The sequence below is a fragment of the Pleurodeles waltl genome, chromosome 3_1 (genome assembly GCF_031143425.1).
Source record: "Pleurodeles waltl isolate 20211129_DDA chromosome 3_1, aPleWal1.hap1.20221129, whole genome shotgun sequence".
Taxonomy (NCBI): Eukaryota; Metazoa; Chordata; class Amphibia; order Caudata; family Salamandridae; genus Pleurodeles; species Pleurodeles waltl.
The window spans coordinates 932,988,472-933,010,446 of NC_090440.1; the positions used below are offsets into that span (position 1 = coordinate 932,988,472).

Sequence of the window (21,975 nt, forward strand, 5' to 3'; positions counted from 1 at the left end):
AGCCCCCCTGAACCTAATCCTGTACTCCTCAGTGGAGAATCCAAAGCCCTCAATCAGGGTACCCTTCATGAGGTCATAAGATTCTGCATCTTGTCCAGAGAGTGTGAGGAGTCTATCCCTACACTTTCCTGTGAACATTTCCCAAAGGAGAGCACCCCAGTGAGATCTGTTCACTTTTCTGGTTACACAAGCCCTCTCAAAAGCTGTGAACCATTTGGTGATGTCATCACCATCTTCATATTTAGTTACAATCCCTTTAGGGATTTTCAACATGTCAGGAGAATCTCTGACCCTATTTATGTTGCTGCCACCATTGATGGGTCCTAGGCCCATCTCTTGTCTTTCCCTCTCTATGGCTAGGATCTGTCTTTCCAAAGCCAATCTTTTGGCCATCCTGGCTAACTGGATGTCCTCTTCACTGGGGCTATCCTCAGTGATTTCAGAGGTGTTGGTCTCTCCTGTGAGGGAACCAGCATCTCTGACTATTATTTTTGGAGTCGGGGTTTGAGAGACCCTGTTCTCCCTAGATAGGACTGGTAGGGGGGAATTGTCCTCCAAGTCACTATCCTCTTCCTCTGAGTTGCCACCCTCAGAGGGGTTGGCCTTTTCAAACTCTGCCAAAAGCTCCTGGAGCTGTATTTTGGTAGGTTTGGGGCCCATTGTTATTTTCTTTATTTTACAGAGTGACCTTAGCTCCCTCATCTTAAGATGGAGGTAAGGTGTGGTGTCGAGTTCCACCACAGTCACATCTGTGCTAGACATTTTGCTTCTAAAAGTTGGAATACTTTTTAAGAATCTACAACTAGTTCTAGAATCTAATTCAAACTTTTACAAACTTTTAAACTCTAAAAGAAATGCTAAACAGGGACTTAACACACAAGGCCCTAGCAGGACTTTTAAGAATTTAGAAAACTTTTCAAATTGCAAAAATCAATTTCTAATGACAATTTTGGAATTTGTCGTGTGATCAGGTATTGGCTGAGTAGTCCAGCAAATGCAAAGTCTTGTACCCCACCGCTGATCCACCAATGTAGGAAGTTGGCTCTGTATGTGCTATTTCAAAGTAAGGAATAGCATGCACAGAGTCCAAGGGTTCCCCTTAGAGGTAAAATAGTGGTAAAAATAGATAATACTAATGCTCTATTTTGTGGTAGTGTGGTCGAGCTGTAGGCTTATCCAAGGAGTAGTGTTAAGCATTTGTTGTACATACACATAGACAATAAATGAGGTACACACACTCAGAGACAAATCCAGCCAATAGGTTTTGTTATAGAAAAATATCTTTTCTTAGTTTATTTTAAGAACCACAGGTTCAAATTTAACATGTAATATCTTGTTTGAAAGGTATTGCAGGTAAGTACATTAGGAACTTTGAATCATTTCAATTGCATGTATACTTTTCAAGTTATTCACAAATAGCTATTTTAAAAGTGTACACTTAGTGCAATTTTCACAGTTCCTGGGGGAGGTAAGTTTTTGTTAGTTTTACCAGGTAAGTAAGACACTTACAGGGTTCAGTTCTTGGTGCAAGGTAGCCCACCGTTGGGGGTTCAGAGCAACCCCAAAGTCACCACACCAGTAGCTCAGGGCCGGTCAGGTGCAGAGTTCAAAGTGGTGCCCAAAACACATAGGCTAGAATGGAGAGAAGGGGGTGCCCCGGTTCCGGTCTGCTTGCAGGTAAGTACCCGCGTCTTCGGAGGGCAGACCAGGGGGGTTTTGTAGGGCACCGGGGGGGACACAAGTCCACACAGAAATTTCACCCTCAGCAGCGCGGGGGCGGCCGGGTGCAGTGTAGAAACAAGCGTCAGGTTTGTAATGGAAGTCAATGGGAGATCTAGGGATCTCTTCAGCGCTGCAGGCAGGCAAGGGGGGGGTTCCTCGGGGAAACCTCCACTTGGTCAAGGGAGAGGGACTCCTGGGGGTCACTCCTCCAGTGAAAGTCCGGTCCTTCAGGTCCTGGGGGCTGCGGGTGCAGGGTCTCTCCCAGGTGTCGGGACTTAGGATTCAAAGAGTCGCGGTCAGGGGAAGCCTCGGGATTCCCTCTGCAGGCGGCGCTGTGGGGGCTCAGGGGGGACAGGTTTTTGTACTCACAGTCTTAGAGTAGTCCTGGGGTCCCTCCTGAGGTGTTGGATCGCCACCAGCCGAGTCGGAGTCGCCGGGTGCAGTGTTGCAAGTCTCACGCTTCTTGCGGGGAGCTTGCAGGGATCTTTAAAGCTGCTGGAAACAAAGTTGCAGCTTTTCTTGGAGCAGGTCCGCTGTCCTCGGGAGTTTCTTGTCTTTTCGAAGCAGGGGCAGTCCTCAGAGGATGTCGAGGTCGCTGGTCCCTTTGGAAGGCGTCGCTGGAGCAGGATCTTTGGAAGGCAGGAGACAGGCCGGTGAGTTTCTGGAGCCAAGGCAGTTGTCGTCTTCCTCTGCAGGGGTTTTCAGCTAGGCAGTCCTTCTTGTAGTTGCAGGAATCTAATTTTCTAGGGTTCAGGGGAGCCCTTAAATACTAAATTTAAGGGCGTGTTTAGGTCTGGGGGGTTAGTAGCCAATGGCTACTAGTCCTGAGGGTGGGTACACCCTCTTTGTGCCTCCTCCCAAGGGGAGGGGGTCACAATCCTAACCCTATTGGGGGAATCCTCCATCTGCAAGATGGAGGATTTCTAAAAGTCAGAGCCACCTCAGCTCAGGACACCTTAGGGGCTGTCCTGACTGGCCAGTGACTCCTCCTTGTTTTTCTCATTATTTTCTCCGGCCTTGCCGCCAAAAGTGGGGCCTGGTCGGAGGGGGCGGGCAACTCCACTAGCTGGAGTGTCCTGCTGGGTTGGCACAAAGGAGGTGAGCCTTTGAGGCTCACCGCCAGGTGTGACAATTCCTGCCTGGGAGAGGTGTTAGCATCTCCACCCAGTGCAGGCTTTGTTACTGGCCTCAGAGTGACAAAGGCACTCTCCCCATGGGGCCAGCAACATGTCTCGGTTTGTGGCAGGCTGCTAAAACTAGTCAGCCTACACAGATAGTCGGTTAAGTTTCAGGGGGCACCTCTAAGGTGCCCTCTGTGGTGTATTTTACAATAAAATGCACACTGGCATCAGTGTGCATTTATTGTGCTGAGAAGTTTGATACCAAACTTCCCAGTTTTCAGTGTAGCCATTATGGTGCTGTGGAGTTCGTGTTTGACAAACTCCCAGACCATATACTCTTATGGCTACCCTGCACTTACAATGTCTAAGGTTTTGTTTAGACACTGTAGGGGTACCATGCTCATGCACTGGTACCCTCACCTATGGTATAGTGCACCCTGCCTTAGGGCTGTAAGGCCTGCTAGAGGGGTGTCTTACCTATACTGCATAGGCAGTGAGAGGCTGGCATGGCACCCTGAGGGGAGTGCCATGTCGACTTACTCGTTTTGTCCTCACTAGCACACACAAGCTGGCAAGCAGTGTGTCTGTGCTGAGTGAGAGGTCTCCAGGGTGGCATAAGACATGCTGCAACCCTTAGAGACCTTCCTTGGCATCAGGGCCCTTGGTACTAGAAGTACCAGTTACAAGGGACTTATCTGGATGCCAGGGTCTGCCAATTGTGGATACAAAAGTACAGGTTAGGGAAAGAACACTGGTGCTGGGGCCTGGTTAGCAGGCCTCAGCACACTTTCATTTGTAAACATAGCATCAGCAAAGGCAAAAAGTCAGGGGGCAACCATGCCAAGGAGGCATTTCCTTACAATGTTGCATTTTGAAATTTGATGTGTGTGTTGCCTTTTGAATATTTAAAAAGTTAGATATGGGAAATAAGAAATGTTGGCAAGGGTTATGTCTTTGTTTTCGCCGAAATCATGTGCCACGTTTAGATAAAAGGCAACCGATCCCAAAAGAGGGAACACCAGGGTGGGACATGTTAAAGGATTATGGTTTAGAGAACAATTTGTATAATAGTATATGGCGCAGATATACTAGACATTGTCCTGACCTCCAGTGGCCAGAGGATGGATCTTTTGATTTAAAGAAACTAACCTACCTACAGGAATGTTTGTTTCATAAAAGGGCTAGACAACATATGTTTGAGGTGTACAGAAAATGGGAAATGGAAGCCAATAAAAGAAAAGTTAAATCAGATAAACTGATAGAGAGGGAAAATAGGAGAACCATTATGCAAAAGGCCGCCCTTTATCACCAGTCCCAAACCCAGAAAGGGATTGAATCTGAAGATAGAGTCCATAGGGCTCAGGTGGAGGGAAGTTATGTATCAAAGCCAACAGAAACCAAACATGCATTAGAGGAAGATGAGGTAATGCTACAGCTATTAGATAATAGCCCTACTGCACCTCCACCTTACACACCCCCTGCAGTAGCCCAACCTAACATGGGGGCACCGCAACAGCAGCAAGGGCAAGGACACAATTTGGGAAATCCAGGTGCACCACTACAGCAGCATGTGCCACAACCACCACAGCCTCTAGCCCAAGCTACCCCAATAGCCCAAGTCCTAATCCCTCCACCACTTGCCCCACCACTATCAGCCAGCACTGCAAGGTTACAAATAATGTCCCCTGCCCCTAATACCCCAAATGGACAACGCCGACAGTGCACAGCCTTACACTCACTTTCACCCATATGGGGCACACCTATTAAGTCGATTTCGCCCCCTAGTACCCGCTCCACTATTGGGGATTGGGAAAAACGGGTTATCAAGAATCAGTCAGAGAACTGGATGTCAGATCCTATTTACACCCACACCGATATTATGGACACAATACAACAGATGTCACATTTTGGACAGCAATTAGCACTGCTGTATATGATTGAAAAATTAGAGAGGGATTGGAAGTCTTGTATTACAGATTCTACCCCTCTCCCTTATGAACAAGAATTAAACCAATTATGGCGGGACAGTAAGGCTTGTATTCTTGATAGTAACAGCATAAATGAGGGAGTACGCATTTGTGTCATAGCCAGGGAAGATGTTCTAAATAGATATGACAAGGGGTACCCAATGAGGGAAGTGCACCCTGATATGCCCACTGCAGCTGCAGTCGCAGCAGCAGCTGCCGCCGGACAACCAGCTCCCGTGCCGGTGGCCCAATTTGTTCATATACCATGGAAAAGGGAGGAGGTAATGGCTATAAAGAAAGACTTGCCAGACCCTCGAAAGAATCCAGCTGGATTCTATCGGGACCTTAGAACTGCCATTTCCACCACAACCATGACACTCAAAGACATTGACTATTTTTTTGGTGTTTTATTGGGTCCTGAAGTTTGGCATAAAATTAGAAGAGTAGATGATGCACCTACTTTGGGAAATACATGGGGGGGTTTAGAAGCACGTGAAGCACAAAGGGCACCAGGAACCCTGCCGCATCAGGATATTTTAGATTTACCTAATCGGATATTGACTAAGTTAGAAACTGTTATACCTCTTCAGACTGTGGATTGGGGAAAGCTTGCCACTTATAAACAGAAAATAGGTGAAGATGTCCCAGATTATTTTACTCGAATTGAACAAGCTTTCATAGATTTTAGCGGTCAAGACCTCGCCACCGTAACAGGTGTCACACTATTTGTAGAACGCTTTGTTAATGGCCTTCTACCTGAAATATCACAAAAATTAAAAGCAACAGAGAGTTCGTGGATGACGAAGGGACAGGCAGAGATTTTGCAGATGGCGCAATACTATGAGAGCAGGTACAAGGAAGAATTAGAAAAGAATGAGAAGTCAGTAAAAGAATTGAAGAAAAAGGTATTATTACAGCAGGCATACCCTCAGCGGGATACAACCCCTCAGCAAAGGGGTGGCCCACCAAGGGGACGGGGAAGGGGTCGAGGCCGAGGTGCATCTGCACCACCCCAAGACCGCCGATTAAATATCAACCAATGTGCCTACTGTAAGCAGGATGGACATTGGCGTGATACTTGCCCATTACTGGAAGGAAGACAAAGTATGTCACTTCATAGAGGGAACGCGGCAGGTAATGCACGAGGACGAGGAAGAGGTAGAACTGATCAGAATTCGCAGAATGAGAATCAGGTCCCGCGTAACACTAATATTTTTGACAATGCATTTGAACGACAATATTATGCTGATGATTTCTTTTCTGAATCCTACAATTATTAGGACAGCCACAGACAGGGCCAGGGGCGAGTAAGTATTCCTGTAGATCAAAATGGTCCCTACATTGATGTAAAAATCGAAGGAGAGGGCCATAAGTTTCTTCTAGATACTGGTGCCACCAGAACATCTATTGCACATTCTGCAGTCCCCGGGGCTCCCCTGTCTGGGCTTCATACCACATCAATAGGGATTTCTGGAATCCCCGTGGTGAGCCCCATCTCAACACCTATGAGAGTAACTGTAGGCCCATTTACAGTACACACGCCACTCTCTTTAACATCAGGTTGCAATGAAAACTTGTTTGCATTAGATTTGTTAAAGAAATTAAATGCAGTTATTCACTGTTCAATGGATGGTGTCTATGTAACTATGGATAGTGTTTCCCCAACTCGGTACATGTTCTCACAGGAATACGACTTACCCCCAGAGCTAAAGGAAATAGACCCTCGCTTATGGGCCAAAGGCAAGAATGATGTAGGCATTATGGATATCGACCCTATTGTAATAAAAATCAAACCAGGTGCCCGGTTACCTCGTGTTCCTCAATACAAATTACCTAAATCAAGCGAAAAAGGGCTCAAGGCAGTCATATCTGATCTTGTGCATGCAGGTGTCATAAAGGAAATAGTGAGCAGCCCATGTAACAGTCCAATCCTTCCTGTTGTAAAGAAACGAAATGATGCTAATAGATTAGATGGTGAGCAATCATGTACTGATAACACGGTATATCGATTAGTTATTGATCTCCGAGAAATTAATAAAATAGTAATTCCCCAGTTTCCCGTGGTCCCAGACATGAATAGTCTTTTCACCATGATCCCACCCTCTGCGTGTTTTTTCACCGTAATCGATTTGAAGAACGCGTTTTTTAGCATTCCAATTGCCGAAGAATCTCAATATTTGTTTAGCTTCGCGATTTTTGGTAGATCATTCGCGATGACAAGAATTCCACAGGGATTTGTTGAGTCCCCGAGCATATATAGTCAATGTCTTAAACGTCAATTAGACCAATTCAATCCACCTACAGGCTCTGCATTGTTGCAGTACATTGATGATATTTTAATTGCCTCAGATTCCATGACACAATGTAAGACTGATACTGTTGCATTATTACATCATTTAGCACCTCTGGGCCATAAGGTGTCCCTTCCAAAATTGCAGTATTGTAGAGAGGAGGTCACCTATCTAGGACACCTCCTCTCTAAGGAGGGAAGGAGATTACATCCAGATAGAATTAAATTGGTTCATACAATGACTGCACCACGCACCCCTTCTGAAGTCCGAGCATTTTTGGGATTTACATCCTTTTGCAGACAGTGGATTCCAAATTTTTCACTTATAGCAAAACCATTGACTGCTCTGACACTTTCAGATGTGCCCTCTCCTGTACCTTGGACTGACAAATGTGAGGAGGCTTTTCAAGAATTAAAAAAGGCGATGTGCTCTGCTCCTGTATTGGGTAATCCGGATTACAGCAAACCATTTGTTTTATTTGTGCATGAAAAGCATGGCTGTACATTGTCTGTTTTGACACAGGACCAAGGTGGGAGACAACGCCCTTGTGCATACTTCTCTTCCACCTTGGACACTGTGGCGCAAGCTTTGCCTACTTGTCTTAGAGGAGTGGCTTCTGCAGCAGCTGCGGTGAAACAAAGTGAAGGGTTTGTTGGTGGCAATCCGCTCACTGTGATGGTTCCTCATGCCGTTGATATTTTGTTAAACAAGACACAGACGCAGCACCTCACCAGTGCTCGTCTAACGGGTTACGAATTAACATTGTTCAGTCCAAATATTACTTTGAAGCGGTGCAATGTCTTGAACCCAGCTACGTTACTACCCCTCCCTCAGGACAATGGGGAATTTGATCATAATTGCATTTTTGCCACTGAGGAAGAAACCAAGGGACGGGTAGACTTAACAGACACTCCCCTATCTGACCCACAGGGAGAGCTGTTTGTAGATGGGTCTTGCTTCAAATTACCAGATGGTACGACCACTGCAGCCTATGCCGTCACCACAGTCAAAACAGTGGTTGAATCTCATAGAATCCCGCAAAATTCGGCACAGGCTGCAGAATTAATTGCCCTCACCAGAGCTTGTGAAATAAGTGAACATCTTAGTGTTAACATCTACACTGATAGCCAATATGCGTTTGGAGTAGCTCATAATTTTGGGCGACTCTGGGCGAATAGAGGCTTTATCACGTCACATGGCACTACCATTCAGCATGGCAACTTGATTGTGACACTTTTGACTGCTCTCAGCCTGCCCCGTCAGGTCGCAATCATTAAGTGTAGTGCCCACAAAAAAATTACTGATGATATAGGACGAGGAAATGCTTTTGCAGATGCTACAGCGAAAGCAACAGCACGAGCACCATTTGACAATGCATATGTTGAGAGTAGCATCAAGGGAGAGCCCCAGTACGAAGTATTAGAAAATACCATGCAGTGTGTGAGAGATATTCAAGCAGAAGCAACAGCAGAGGAAAGGGAACAGTGGGAGAAGAACGGTAGACTAGACAGTGAGGGTTGTTACACAGATGACACAGACAGAAGAAGATGGATGTTACCTAATTGCTATGTACACGCTATGGTTACTATGGCCCACAGTCCTGCACACATCAGTGCCCAAGGCATCAAGACAACTTTGGACCATGTTTGGAGTAATCCTCTGATATCCAAAGCTGCTAATAATCTGGTTAAAAGTTGTATGGTGTGTGCAGTGCACAATGCAGGAAAAGGGACCCCTACGCCCCCTGGCCACTTTGCCCCTCCTGATCTCCCCTTTGAAGCTATACAGATGGATTTTATCCACATGGAACCGTGTAACAAACTGAAATACGTGTTAGTGGTAGTATGCATGTTTTCAAAATGGATAGAGGCCTACCCATTAAAAGACAATGGTGCCCTCTCTACCGCCAAAATATTACTAAAAGAATATTTTCCTAGATACGCCTTGCCACGATTAGTCTGGAGTGACAATGGCAGTCATTTTTCTAATGAGGTAATGGAGAAGGTCTGTACCGCCCTTAACATCAAACATCGATTTCATGCTGCAAATCACCCACAATCAGCGGGCCTTGTAGAAAGGTATAATTACACCTTGAAGAGCAAAATAGCTAAGATTTGTGCTGAGACCAACTTAAAATGGCCAGATGCTTTGCCCCTAGCATTAATGTCCATCAGGATGACTGCCAGTAGCAAGTCACGATTATCCCCCTATGAAGTTGTCATGGGGAGGCCAGCCAATATCTGGGGGGTACCACGACCAAAGAAGCTTTCTGAAGTGCAATATCCTTTGTTTGTAGATTACTGTAAACAATTGACTAAAGATTTGCGTTTGATCCACCAACAGGTCAAGGCCAGCCTACCGACTCCTCTTGAAGGCCCTGGTCACCCTTTTAAGCCAGGGGATTGGCTTATGACAAAGAATTTTCAAAGAACCAACAGTCTTCAGCCCAGGTGGCGGGGGCCAGCCCAGGTACTGCTTGCAACACAGACAGCGGTGAAAGTGGAAGGAAGGAAAAACTGGATACATGCTAGCCACTGTAAGCGTGCACCAATTCCACTACAGAGTACTCTAACAGCAGAATTACCATTGTCTCCTGATTACAGCGAAGTAGGGAGACAGGAAACACCTCCACAGGTTTCAAGTGCTACTTCTGCTCCTGAGGTGACACAACAGTCCAGTGACGAAGAGTTGCTGTTTGAAGATCAACAAACTCATCGATACAACCTGCGTCCTCGCCCATCCAAATGAACAGAATTTTGAAGGTGCGTAAGGTGGTGACCCCTACGAAAAGCTACATTTACATCACCCTGATAGCTCCTAGCTTGGAATTGCAAACTGAGGTCTCTTCTGAATGGCCAAGGAATCCTTTGCTCAGCAGAATACGGCACGCCTGCCTTCGTGAAATACAGTTCCCCGCTTTCACCGCCACCGGCATTTCCGATGCCATTGATGTACCAGCATTAAAACGAGCTATCCTCACTGTTGTTACGCACACTTTGGGCGACGAGGTTGTAAATGACTGTGATGACTAAAATTCCAGCATGAACACAGGTGACTAGCCTGTGCAACGACACCAGAACATTGGTCAGAACAATTGTCTCAACGAGAACACAAGTATAGTGGGATGCAGCTTGTGCAACGCTATTCAAGCAGTGGGTAAATGGAGTTAACAGTTCTGTGACTGGCGAGAAAGGAAAAAAACCAAGTACCAGTTCTACGGAAGCGGCCAGCCATTAGGGTTGGTGCGGTTTGTAGTCCCAGCGGTAAAAAAAAAGGTGCCCTTTTTCTGTTTAATACCCAAGCACATCACTGATCTGGTTGAAAATTGCTGGCCTCCGCCCTCATTTTGCTGAGACACTGAACGAAACTGACAAACTATACTGAAGACTAACTTTGAAGTATCGCGACTTACTCACTGGGAGTTGAGACTCACCAGGAGTTAAAACTTGAAAAGGAGAAGCTAAGGGACCTAGGATCAAGCCAACATCTATTGTCCTGTATTTGAGAAAAAAAAAACTTGTTCATGGACCAATCAGTGCAGCCTAACTGCTAGAGTGGAAAGCACGGCGGTGCTGAACCCTAGTGGGTGTGAACATTGAAGGAAAATTCACTTATCTGTATCTATACGTATATGATTATTAGTATAGTGATATCAATATTTTGCATTTACATATTTGGTAATTGTGTGGGTATATTTTTGAACACACGTAGGCGGTTGAGACGAATAAAACGGTATCATAGAAAAGTTGTAGGACCAAGGAGAAGAGCACAATAAAATTATGAAAATATATCCATTTGGCAGGACAAATATCCCTCTAGAGAATAGGGAAGAGTGGCCTTATAACTATTTCTACAAAACAATAATGAAGTACCTAGTGACCCTTATGTTAATATGTATAATGTCCAGTGGTGTTGCATCATTGTTGCAAAATCTTACCTTACATCCATTGATAAAGGTTCATGGAAAATTAGCGGAGACATTAAGTCTCACTGACTGCTGGATTTGCCGGCACTTGTCTAGACACCCCGAGGATCCTATAGGCCTTTATGAAGTACCAGTATCACCAAGCGAATATGAAAGAGGGGAAGTGTGTCTTGTACCAAATACCACTTGGAGATGTGACCAACAAGAATATCAATGGTACCCTAGGTGTGCGGTGCTCCCTAATACCCAGGCAGAATACAAGCTCTCCCCGATGCCTGGAGAGAATGCCACACTTAAAATGTTTCCCATATGTTTTGGTACCTATTTTTATGGGCAAAACCCAGAGGCAAAATACATGGGAAAGATCCCTCCTGAACAGTGTGTTTACACTTTGTTATTTGATATAAAAACAGGGAATTGGGATCTTGAAGGAGAGGAGAAAATAGACAGAAATTGGACAGCGTTAATTAATGGGACTCATCAAAATTACACTGTGAATTATTGGAACCTGACTGTGGGAGAAAATGAGATTCTAGTAGATCCAGAAGGATTGGTATATGATCCCTCCAGAGAACAAGATAGAAATGGGAAAAATTCACCTGTAATATTGTCCCGGGTTTTCCTTGGCCCCCTCTGGACGGCTAGATGTTCATATGTTGCACCCTGGGCAAATGTATCATTGCTAAATACAATCTGGGAAGATTACAAATATTGCAATAATTCTGAGCATGACACCCCAGAGGGTGTAGGATTGCCCCGAATAAAATACAGCATTATAAATTCACAAATCCAGGGAGGCATGTACTTCGTATGTGGAAGAACTGCATATAAAGTGCTGCCTCTAAACTGGGAAGGGATATGTTCACTGGCATATTTGGCACCCAACATTACTGTGATATCAAATATATCATCTTCCCAGCCCCCTAACATGGGGAGTTTTGCACATAGGTACAAACGAGGGACACCCATACTGGAGGAGCGAAAGAACTGGGTATTTCAAGTATTACATGTTCTTATTCCCGGATTTGGAATTTTCGATTTACAACTGGCAATGATGAATATGTCAGCTGAATTAGCCATTGCATTTAATGCCACCAGAGAGGCCATAGGAAGTATACAGATAGAGATAAACTCTGCAGCCCAATTGGCGATACAAAATCGGCTTGCCCTAGACTTGATTACAGTACAACAAGGAGGAGTATGTGTTTTAATCCAACATCAGTACCAGCAAAAGTGCTGTTATTTTGTCAACAAGTCATCAGAGATAGAATTGGATATTGGGAAAATAAAAGAAGCAGTACAGGTATTTGAAAAGGGGGGCCAATATGAAGGAGGCGATTGGAGTTTATCATGGTTATGGTCTTGGTTTGGGGGGTGGGGCTGGTTGTTTAAAGACATACTTTTTATAATAATAGCTATTGTATTAAGTTGTTTATTAGTGCAGTGCTTACCTGCTCTCTGTTCCTGTTTAAAATTGTGTAAACTTCCGCCAGTGAAAATACTAGAAACCAATCGAGCTATGATGCAGAGAGAAGAGATAAATTCCCTAATGGCTATTGACCCCACTGTCCTCACTACAGATACTGGTTGCTCATACCCATCGGTTGTTTATGTCCCCATGAATGCAAATTTCAATGAAGTGAGAGTAAAATTCAACATATATGAGGAAATTTAGAACTATTCAAAACGTTTATTATGTTCAGAAGAAAAAAAAACTCAAAAAGGGTCGATTGTTAGAATTCATTTTGAATTGCTTCGTTTCTTTTATACGTGTAAGTTTGAGCTTTTGTTGTCTCTGAACGCACTGTCTATCACATATGTTATCTTATGTATATTTGTTTAGGTAAAATAAGCCTGGTTCCACGCCATAGGTTTGCAGCTGGTTTCTTTCCCTAACTGGGGCACTGTATTCATTATAATTGTGTGTTCAAATAACTAACTGACCTCGGCTGTGGTATTTTGGGGAGGGAAAGGCTGATATCTATACCTTTGAACCACGTAATCCTTTGAAGGGTCTCAAGAATGTGGGGAGTCAGGCAGCTGCAGAAGGGAGGCAAGGACAAGGCTGGGAATGGAACCAGTGTGTGGAAACTGATTAACTCCTTAAAATATCTGTATGACGTATATCATTAGTTACACATTTTATGTATCCTTTGATGTATGAGTATAAATATCATTGTTAAACGCTTTATGCCAGCACACTTTACTTCGGGCCTGGGATGCCAGTGGTAAACCTGTCCTCTTTGCTGCAGCAAAAATAAACAGACCTTTGGTCATTGATTTTTCACTCCGGCTCTCCGTGGCAAAAACTCCTTTGTAAATGCATTTGTAAGTATCTGCAAATATGTGCATTTGACAAAAATTCCTGCTGATTTATTTAAAGCGCTTCCAGATTTTTGGGGGCCATTGCTCACTAATGTTCTGAGATCTGTCATGACAGGTTCACTAGTAGACACGTGGAGAGAGGAGATTATCGTCCCGATTTTTAAGAAGGGGGATAGGGCGGATCCTTTATGCTATCGACCAATTTCCCTATTGGACGGCTCAGTTAAAATCTTAGGTCGAGTGATTTTAAATAAATTGGAAAACTGGGCAGCCGAATCTCACTGTCTTTCAGAAGTCCAATTTGTTTTTCTGTACCTAGCCCAGGCCGAAAGCCAAACATTCAATCTGACTCTTATAGTCCAAAAACATACGAAAGTCAAAAAGGGGGTGTATACATTTAGCATTTATGGATTTGTCCTGTGCTTTCGAAACAGTCAATAGAGAGAAACTGTAGACGGTCATGTTAAACATGGGAGTGGACAAAGACATAATTTTTCTACTTAGACTTCATGCTTGTACATCGGCTCAAGTTCGCTACTCTCAGGAGGGTGGTTTAACAGAGAAGTTACCTTCATTAAAGGGGGTTAGACAGGGCTGTGTGCTGGCCCCTTTTCTTTTTCTTCTTTATATAAATGGGCTAGAGAAATGTCTCTGTGAATTGGGGAAGGACCTGCCTATCATCAATAATCCCCCAATTCCAGTATTATTGCATGCAGATGATGCCGTACTCATCTCATCTCAAGTACGGCAAATGGTCTTCAGACCTCATTGAATGCTTTTAATACATTTATGGGAAATCTTGGTCTCAAAATCAATAGATCTAAGTCATTTGTGATGAAGACTGGGCCAAAGATAGCAAATACTAAAAAATGTGTCTTGGACGGGGAAGAAATACTTAAGGTCCCATATTTTACATACCTGGGGGTTACCACTGATGTAGATTTAAATTGGAAATATTTAGTAAACATACGTTCAATACAATTTCAGAAAGCCATAGAAACAGTTTTTAGATTTGCGAAAAGGTTACAACACAAACCTGTAAAAGAGATGATGACTGTTTTTTTCCAGCAAATGTCTCTCTATTGCGACATTTGGAGCTGGGGTTTGGGGACAGGCAGAATGCTCGAGCCTCCAGATTGTAGAAAATAAGTTTTTAAGAAGGCTATTAGCAGTCCCGCAATCAACTTCAGTAATGTTTTGTCATGAAGAAGTAGGCCTGAGATGCATATCAAACTATATAAAGCTCAAACCCATTTTATTATTATGGATAAAAATTTGGTCCAAACCAGAAGCTTTTTTGTGTAGAAGGGTGATACAGGACTTTCTTATTATCACGATCACTGGACATACCTTGGATCAGATATGTTCACTCCTCTCTTACTAGAACTACGGGGAGTTATTTTTTAAGCCGGACCTTTTGACAAAGCGGGTTATCAAAAGGGTAAAGGAAATATACTGGCAGAAAAATGTATGACCTGGAGCCGATTTCGGCCACGAATATAATCCAGACGAGGAACCAGATACAGCAACTGCACCCAATGTTATACCTGACTACTATTACCCTAGAGCGATATAGGTTCTTACTTACTAGGTTACGTTTGAATACATTACATTACCTGGTAGCATTTCCTACACGTGGAACTTGGTTTAAGAATCTTCCTCCATGCTGATGCGATAGAAAGACATCTCAAAGTACCTTGCACTTTATACTCTTTTGTACCTTTTATGATACCCCAAGAAAAAGGTTTTTACGTCCGTTATTTTTATCTAAAAGTATTAAAACTACCCAGTCTGCTTATTTTTATTTACACAATTTGGGAAATGTAGACATAATACAGGCTTTGTTAAGTTTCATATATGCTGCTTTCGGAATTCGAAATATGTATTAATAATGTTTTTATTAATTTAATGATCATGAAATTTGTATGTATTTATGCATAGATTGGATGTCTTTTATGGTCTATTATTGTACCGAATAAAGTAAATTGATGATGATGATAACCTGCCAAGCTTTAACGTGGTATTCAACTGTGGAACATTCCAAGCAAGAAAATGAAACAAAACTGCCTCATTCCAGGGACGCAATACTAATTATGTGAAGGACCATAGCTAACATCTAAAATCAACAAGTGAGTCTGAAGCAGCTCCCCAATAAATCTCACAATACATATACAAAATCACTTAATTTGCACAATTATTTTGCCCCTGACTAAACTGTTGGAGGAAAAACCTAACCTCCTTGGTGTTCTGGTAATGGGTAATGAATTTTACTGTCAACTGCCTTCCGAGAGAATTACACGCATTGCAGAATTTTAATATCCATGACATGTGGTGTTGCAGTCAGTATCATTGACATGACCTATGTAAATCATCAGAATGCATCATTTTTGTTAGAATAAACTGGGATTTTATTTTAAAGCAGTGACAAGCAGCTGCTACCATGCGTATCAGTGGTGACTCAGTGGACGGGCCCCTGAGACATAGTGCACACACTTCCTCTGACACAAAGAACATGGTGCACACACACACACAACACAGTGACAGATTATCCATATCGTAGAGCCACAATGTTTCCATGAAGTATAAACTAGAGTGAAAAGGAAACTACAATCCACACCCTTCCAAGAAAATGTCCAACACTCCACTTCCACGGCAGGAATCCCTGCTTTGCATTACCACAGCATAGGAGTGTCTCAACTCATCTAAAACAGTCTTTAATATATATATATATATATATATATATATATATATATATATATATATATACATACACATACATACACACACACATACATACATACATACAAACACACACAATTTACAGAGCCTTTCTGTCAGACCTCTTCTTCCGTTGGTCTGCTGTGTCACTCACATTTTTCCCCACCCAATACAGCATGGGCAATTGGTCAGCCTACTTCAGAGATTAGATAACTTCACTCTGAGTAATGGCAGTTCTGCTCTTTCACAAGGAACACATCCACACACAAAGCAGTACCCTTCAGTGTTGGGGGCTACATTGGAAATAAGTGTTTTCTGCCATCACAAAAATACTTTGGTTTTTTGCCAATATCTGTTTATACTGCCAAGGGCCCTGCAGCCCCCTAACCATAAAGTTTTACAAAACCCATGACAAAATGAACGTTAGCGAAACTAAAAAGAAGGCAGCCAGTGTCAGACCTACTGGATTTGCCAATGCGTGTTATTCTTTTACACGACTAGGTTACCATTTCCTTAACTTTGTACTTTTTTTGTGCTTTATAAAGAGAAATTCATAAAGAAAATGTAACAAAATAAAACAGCTGATTGGATTCTAACCAGTTTATTTAAGCATTTGCTATATGTCACAGTTACATGACATTAACGTACCACTGAGCACATTTTAACCACAAAGTAGTACGAACAGTAATTCATAAGACGCGCGATCAGCTGAAGAACAACGGCAAATGACAACAAATTCATACCAAAAGGGAAAAAGCTACACTAAATTTCTCGGCATGCGAAATTAAACTTGACTGGATAATAAACTGGACAAAATTAAGGCGGATTTTTGACAAGAGGGCTGGTTGGCAATTGTACAGCTAGCGATGTAAAGTTTTCTCGAGTTAAGTGTTGTTCTTATATATAACACCTCTTTTCTTATAACTCCGAGATTTATAACTGCAATTATAATGATGGCACAAAACTTCAAATACCATGGTGAGATGTAAGTAATAATAAAAACAAGGCGAGAGTTAGGGACCCAGGTCAACTTTGGAACAGATTGTAGCAACGTAACCACATATAGCAGAGAAAAGAAGTATCGGCGCAATATAATTGACAGGAGCGGAGCTCCAGTCCCGTGGAAATTTCAGGTTTTTCTAGGTAACATGCCTGTTGTTGACAGAGCCCGGGTTATATTTAACGTATTGTAGTCCTTATAAAATTAGGACATTTAACAGATACGATAGGGGGAAAACTAACTAGAGTTCGAAGTTAACATATGGGCAGGTAGTCCGGGATCCAAAGTTATGAAATATCAGCGGTGGGCGCAATGTCAGTGACCAAGCCCACCTTCACGAAACAACCATCCTTTGCTGAGAACTGCCACTGGCTTAGGCCTTTCACCAAGGGCCACAGTTCCCAGTGAGATCAGCAGCGCAGACACATCACGGGCCCAGCAACAGACCGGGCCTCATCCCCCTGCGCGTATACACGCAGGTCTCACTCCAGGCCCCAAATGCGGTTCTCTCATTCCAACAACAGCACGACCAGGGAACAAATAGGCTGTGGGGTGCAGGGCTGCGGGTTCCCCGTCAGTGCAACTCCCCATTATAGACCCAGCGCTCACACTCTCATCTGCCCATAGATTTACTTACGCGGAAGAAGCCCGCGTCCATCTTGCCTCTCTCGGAGAGCTCTCGAGGTCCCACAATGCAGCGCGAAACGGAGGAGGAAGTCCCAGCTCAACAGCACGCGGGGAGCAGAGGAGACCGGTGGACATAGAAAGGGGACTGAACGTAGGTGCCCCGAACGAAAAGAAAGACGACACCAAAGGGCTCCAATGGCAGTGGCAGAGTCTGTTCGAAAAGAGGATCCGAGGGGATAAACAGTGAACAGTAAAATATACATCTGTCTATAAATGTGTGGAAAGTGTACATTTAATTTAAAAGTAATTTCGCTAAGGTAACTTTTAATAATTCAGCCAAATCCATTTAATTAAAATTTCCTTCCAAATTTTTGGAGCATGTTTTTTGTCAAACATAATCCATCCCCAATGTAGACCAGGATTTAGCCAGAGGCTTTCCCCCCAAAACATTGCAAGTGGGACCCCACCAATACTGAAGCTAATGAAGGGAGCACCCCCCCACCCCACACACACACACTAGCTGCGTGTAATGTAGATTTTCCAAGAAATTTCTGATGGAAAGTCTTAATTTTATTAAAGACACGGAGGTGAGTATTATGCTTTCTTTTCCTGCTTTATTTTAACAGCAGCCAAGAAAAACACCAATCTCAAAGGTTTGCGTAACAGGCAACCAATGGGAGAAGAAGAATAATTAACCAATCACGACACTATACACGATAAGATATACCAATCCTGACTGCAGGCAGCCCTCTTTTCAACTGCAAGACAGTCAAGAGAATGATTTAAACAAAGGTAAAATACAACAAATTAAACATATTGCTAGAATAAATGCAAGCAAGTCTTGAATTCTGTTCAGAGTATGCGAGGAGTAACACTTGACAGGATGGTTGACAGAGGAATCCAGATTCAGTGATGATTGGAATGAAGGAATACTTTGAGTAGAAACGGTATCCGATGATTTAGCTCGAAGTGGACACTGGAGCGTTGGTAGCAACTAAAAGGGTGGGAAAATAGAACAACATTAGTACAGTAAGCAGTCGGATAATACTTGCCTCCGTGTCGTTAATAAAATTAAGACTTTCCATCATAAAATACTTGATAAATCTACATTTTATGACAAGACCAGAGGCTCCTATTATGCTTGTTTAAAGCATGTTAATTACTACAGAAGTTGCTGTATTAATGGGTTTACAATAAAATGTGCGAAAATAAAATAATTTGCCCAATCTGCCGATCTTAGGATATCTTCCAAACGTGATTCAGCCCAAAAGGCTTTTGACGCCATAGCCCCTCTAGCAGAATGGGCTCCAAATTTTGATGTATCTATGCCAGCTAGTGACATTACCGATTTAACCCAACGGGCCAAGGTAGGAGAAGATACCAGTTTATAAGGTTTCCTGAAGGAAATTAAAAGTTGGGAGGCTGAAGATGTTCTAAGATCGGCAGTCTTTTGTTCATAAATCTTTAAACAGTTTCCCATACATAGTTTCGGATAATTAGGGAAGAACGGATAGAAAACAGAAGTAATATTTGTTTTAGTATGACGAGACACATTGAACAGTACACCTGTAGGAGTAAAGTGATGAGCTGAAATATCCAAGGCTTTGACATCAGACAAACGTTTGATAGATATTAAACAAAGTAACATTGTTAGTTTAGCGGAAAGCATTTTCAAAGACAGTAAGTTATTATCCTGCCAGGATAGAAACATTTGTAAAACGAGATTGACATCCCATAGAGTGGTATATTTGGGAAGGGGAAGGTTGGAGAATTTTACTCCTTTCAAAAGGTGACAGATGATAGGATGTTCCCCTATGGGTTTCCCGTTTATAAAAGGATGATGGAGGGAGATGGCTGACCTATATAAGTTGATGGTCCTGTAAGATTTGCCTGCACTTGCCTGAGAGGCAAGGACATTTGCTATCAGACTAAGATCTGCTGAAAAGGGATCACACGCTTTTCCCAGACACCAGCTAGACCAGATGGACCAAGCTGATTTGTAAGCTTTGGAAGTGCCTGGAGCCCAGGAATGGTTGATGTAGGTTGAAGCCTCGAGTGAAATTCCTGGATAAGATGAGGAAGACCTGAAACTTTCCAGGCAGATAGGAGAAGGGATTTGTTGAGTATGAGATCGTGAGGGAGACCTTGTGGATTGAGAAGGAGAGAAGGGAAGGAGGGCAGAAATACCGGGAAGTCGATTGTTAATTCGAGAAGGGGGGATACCACACTTGAGATTGCCAAAACGGAACTACTAGAACTACTGTGTCTTTTTGACGTCGAAGATGAGCGAGTACTCTGTTTATCATGATGAAAGGAGGAAAGGCATAGTTTATTGAATGGGGCCACTGTTGAAGAAAAGCATAGGTTGCTAAAGCTTGAGGATCTGGTCTCCAGCTGAAGAAATGAGGAAGTTGAGTATTTAGACAGGATGCGAAGAGGTCTATATGAAAAGGACCCCATTTGCGATGAAGAGAGTTGAAGACCGAAGAGTGAAGTTTCCAGTCGCTGGAGTCGGAAAGATGACGCGCATACCAATCTGCCACTGAATTGAGCAAACCTGGCAAGTATTCTGCTCAAACTGAAATTTTTCGGTGGAGGCAGAATTCCCAGAAATTTTTGGCTAGTTCGGCTAGAGGTTTGGATTTGGTACCGCCGAGATGATTGATGTATTTGACTGCCGTGAGGTTGTCCATAAGCAGCAGTACTGAACAGTGGACTCTGTTTTTGGTGAAGCTTCTGATTGCAAAGGAGCCTGCAAGCATCTCTAAACAGTTGATGTGCAATGAAGACTCCTGAAGAGACCATGTGCCTCCAGTCGATATTTGACCACACCTTGCGCCCCAACCTGTTAGGTTTGCATCGGATTCTAAGACAAGATCTGTGGCTGAGGCAAAGATGGTCCTGCCATTCCAGGATTCTAGATGGTCTAGCCACCATTGAAGTTCTGTACGGGATTCAAGATCGAGGAGGATACAATCTGAATAAGCAAGACCTTTGCGCAGATGACGAATCTTTAATCTCTGAAGAGCCCAATAGTGGAGAGGACCTGGAAAGATTGCCTGAATCGAGGAAGAAAGAAGACCTACAATCCTTGCAAGAGACCTTAGGGAGAGAAAAGTCTGCTGTAAAGATAGGGTTATCTCTGATTTGATGCCTTTTATTTTTGAATCCGGGAGTTGTAGAAGGCCTTGAGAGGAGTTGACTAGAAAACCTAGGAACTCCATGGTCTGTGACGGAGCAAACATCGATTTCTGGTTGTTGATTATGAAACCTAGATCTGAAAGGAGGGATATAGTGTAGGACAGTTGAGACCGAAGAATAGCGATGTCTTGATGCATGAGGAGGATATCGTCTAGATAGATTATCATTCTGAAACCTTGAGAGCTACAATAGGTTTCATTAACTTGGTGAAACACCAAGGGGCCGATGAAGGCCCGAAGGGCAGGCAAGTGAATTGGTAGGTTTGATGTTGCCATTAAAACTGCAGAAACTTTCTGTGAGAGTAATGAATGGGTACTGTTAAGTAGGCATCCTGAAGGTCCAGACAGACCATCCAGTCGTTCAGAAGAAGCGAGTCCCTTAGATGAAGAATTGTTTCCATCTTGAAATGTCGATAAACAACAAATTGATTGAATTGTCTGAGGTTGATGACTGGTCTGATTTTTTTGTTTTTCCTGATTACTAAAAACAGGGGGCTTATAAAGCTGGATGGAAGAGGACGAGCTGGTTGAATAGCTTGTTTTCGAAGGAGGTCTTCAATCTCGGTAGAGATGAGATTTGACATCTCCTCTGCAAAGATGAGAGGTGGAAGGGGAGATGTTTGGTGGGGCGTGTAGGAAGTTGGCTCTGTATGTGCTATTTCAAAGTAAGGAATAGCATGCACAGAGTCCAAGGGTTCCCCTTAGAGGTAAAATAGTGGTAAAAAGAGATAATACTAGTGCTCTATTTTGTGGTAGTGTGGTCGAGCAGTAGGCTTATCCAAGGAGTAGTGTTAAGCATTTGTTGTACATACACATAGACAATAAATGAGGTACACACACTCAGAGACAAATCCAGCCAATAGGTTTTGTTATAGAAAAATATATTTTCTTAGTTTATTTTAAGAACCACAGGTTCAAATTTTACATGTAATAGCTCTTTTGAAAGGTATTGCAGGTAAGTACTCTAGGAACTTTGAATCATTACTTTAGCATGTATACTTTTTACATAAAACACAATAAGCTGTTTTAAAAGTGGACACAGTGCAATTTTCACAGTTCCTGGGGGAGGTAAGTTATTG

The 21,975-nt window shown here is 43.1% G+C and overlaps 1 protein-coding gene across 5 annotated transcripts in view; it reads right to left on the bottom strand.

Moving 5' to 3' along the window:
• Positions 1-17,821, bottom strand: part of SRRM1 (serine and arginine repetitive matrix 1) — a 657,402-nt gene extending 639,581 nt beyond the window's left edge. For all 5 annotated transcript variants that reach the window (XM_069223933.1, XM_069223931.1, XM_069223935.1 and 2 more), the window contains exon 1: positions 17,707-17,821. In XM_069223933.1, coding sequence (XP_069080034.1) covers positions 17,707-17,727 — 21 coding nt within the window. In that variant the 5' untranslated portion in view covers positions 17,728-17,821. The remainder of the gene's footprint in view (positions 1-17,706) is intronic.
• Positions 17,822-21,975: the final 4,154 nt, after the last annotated feature.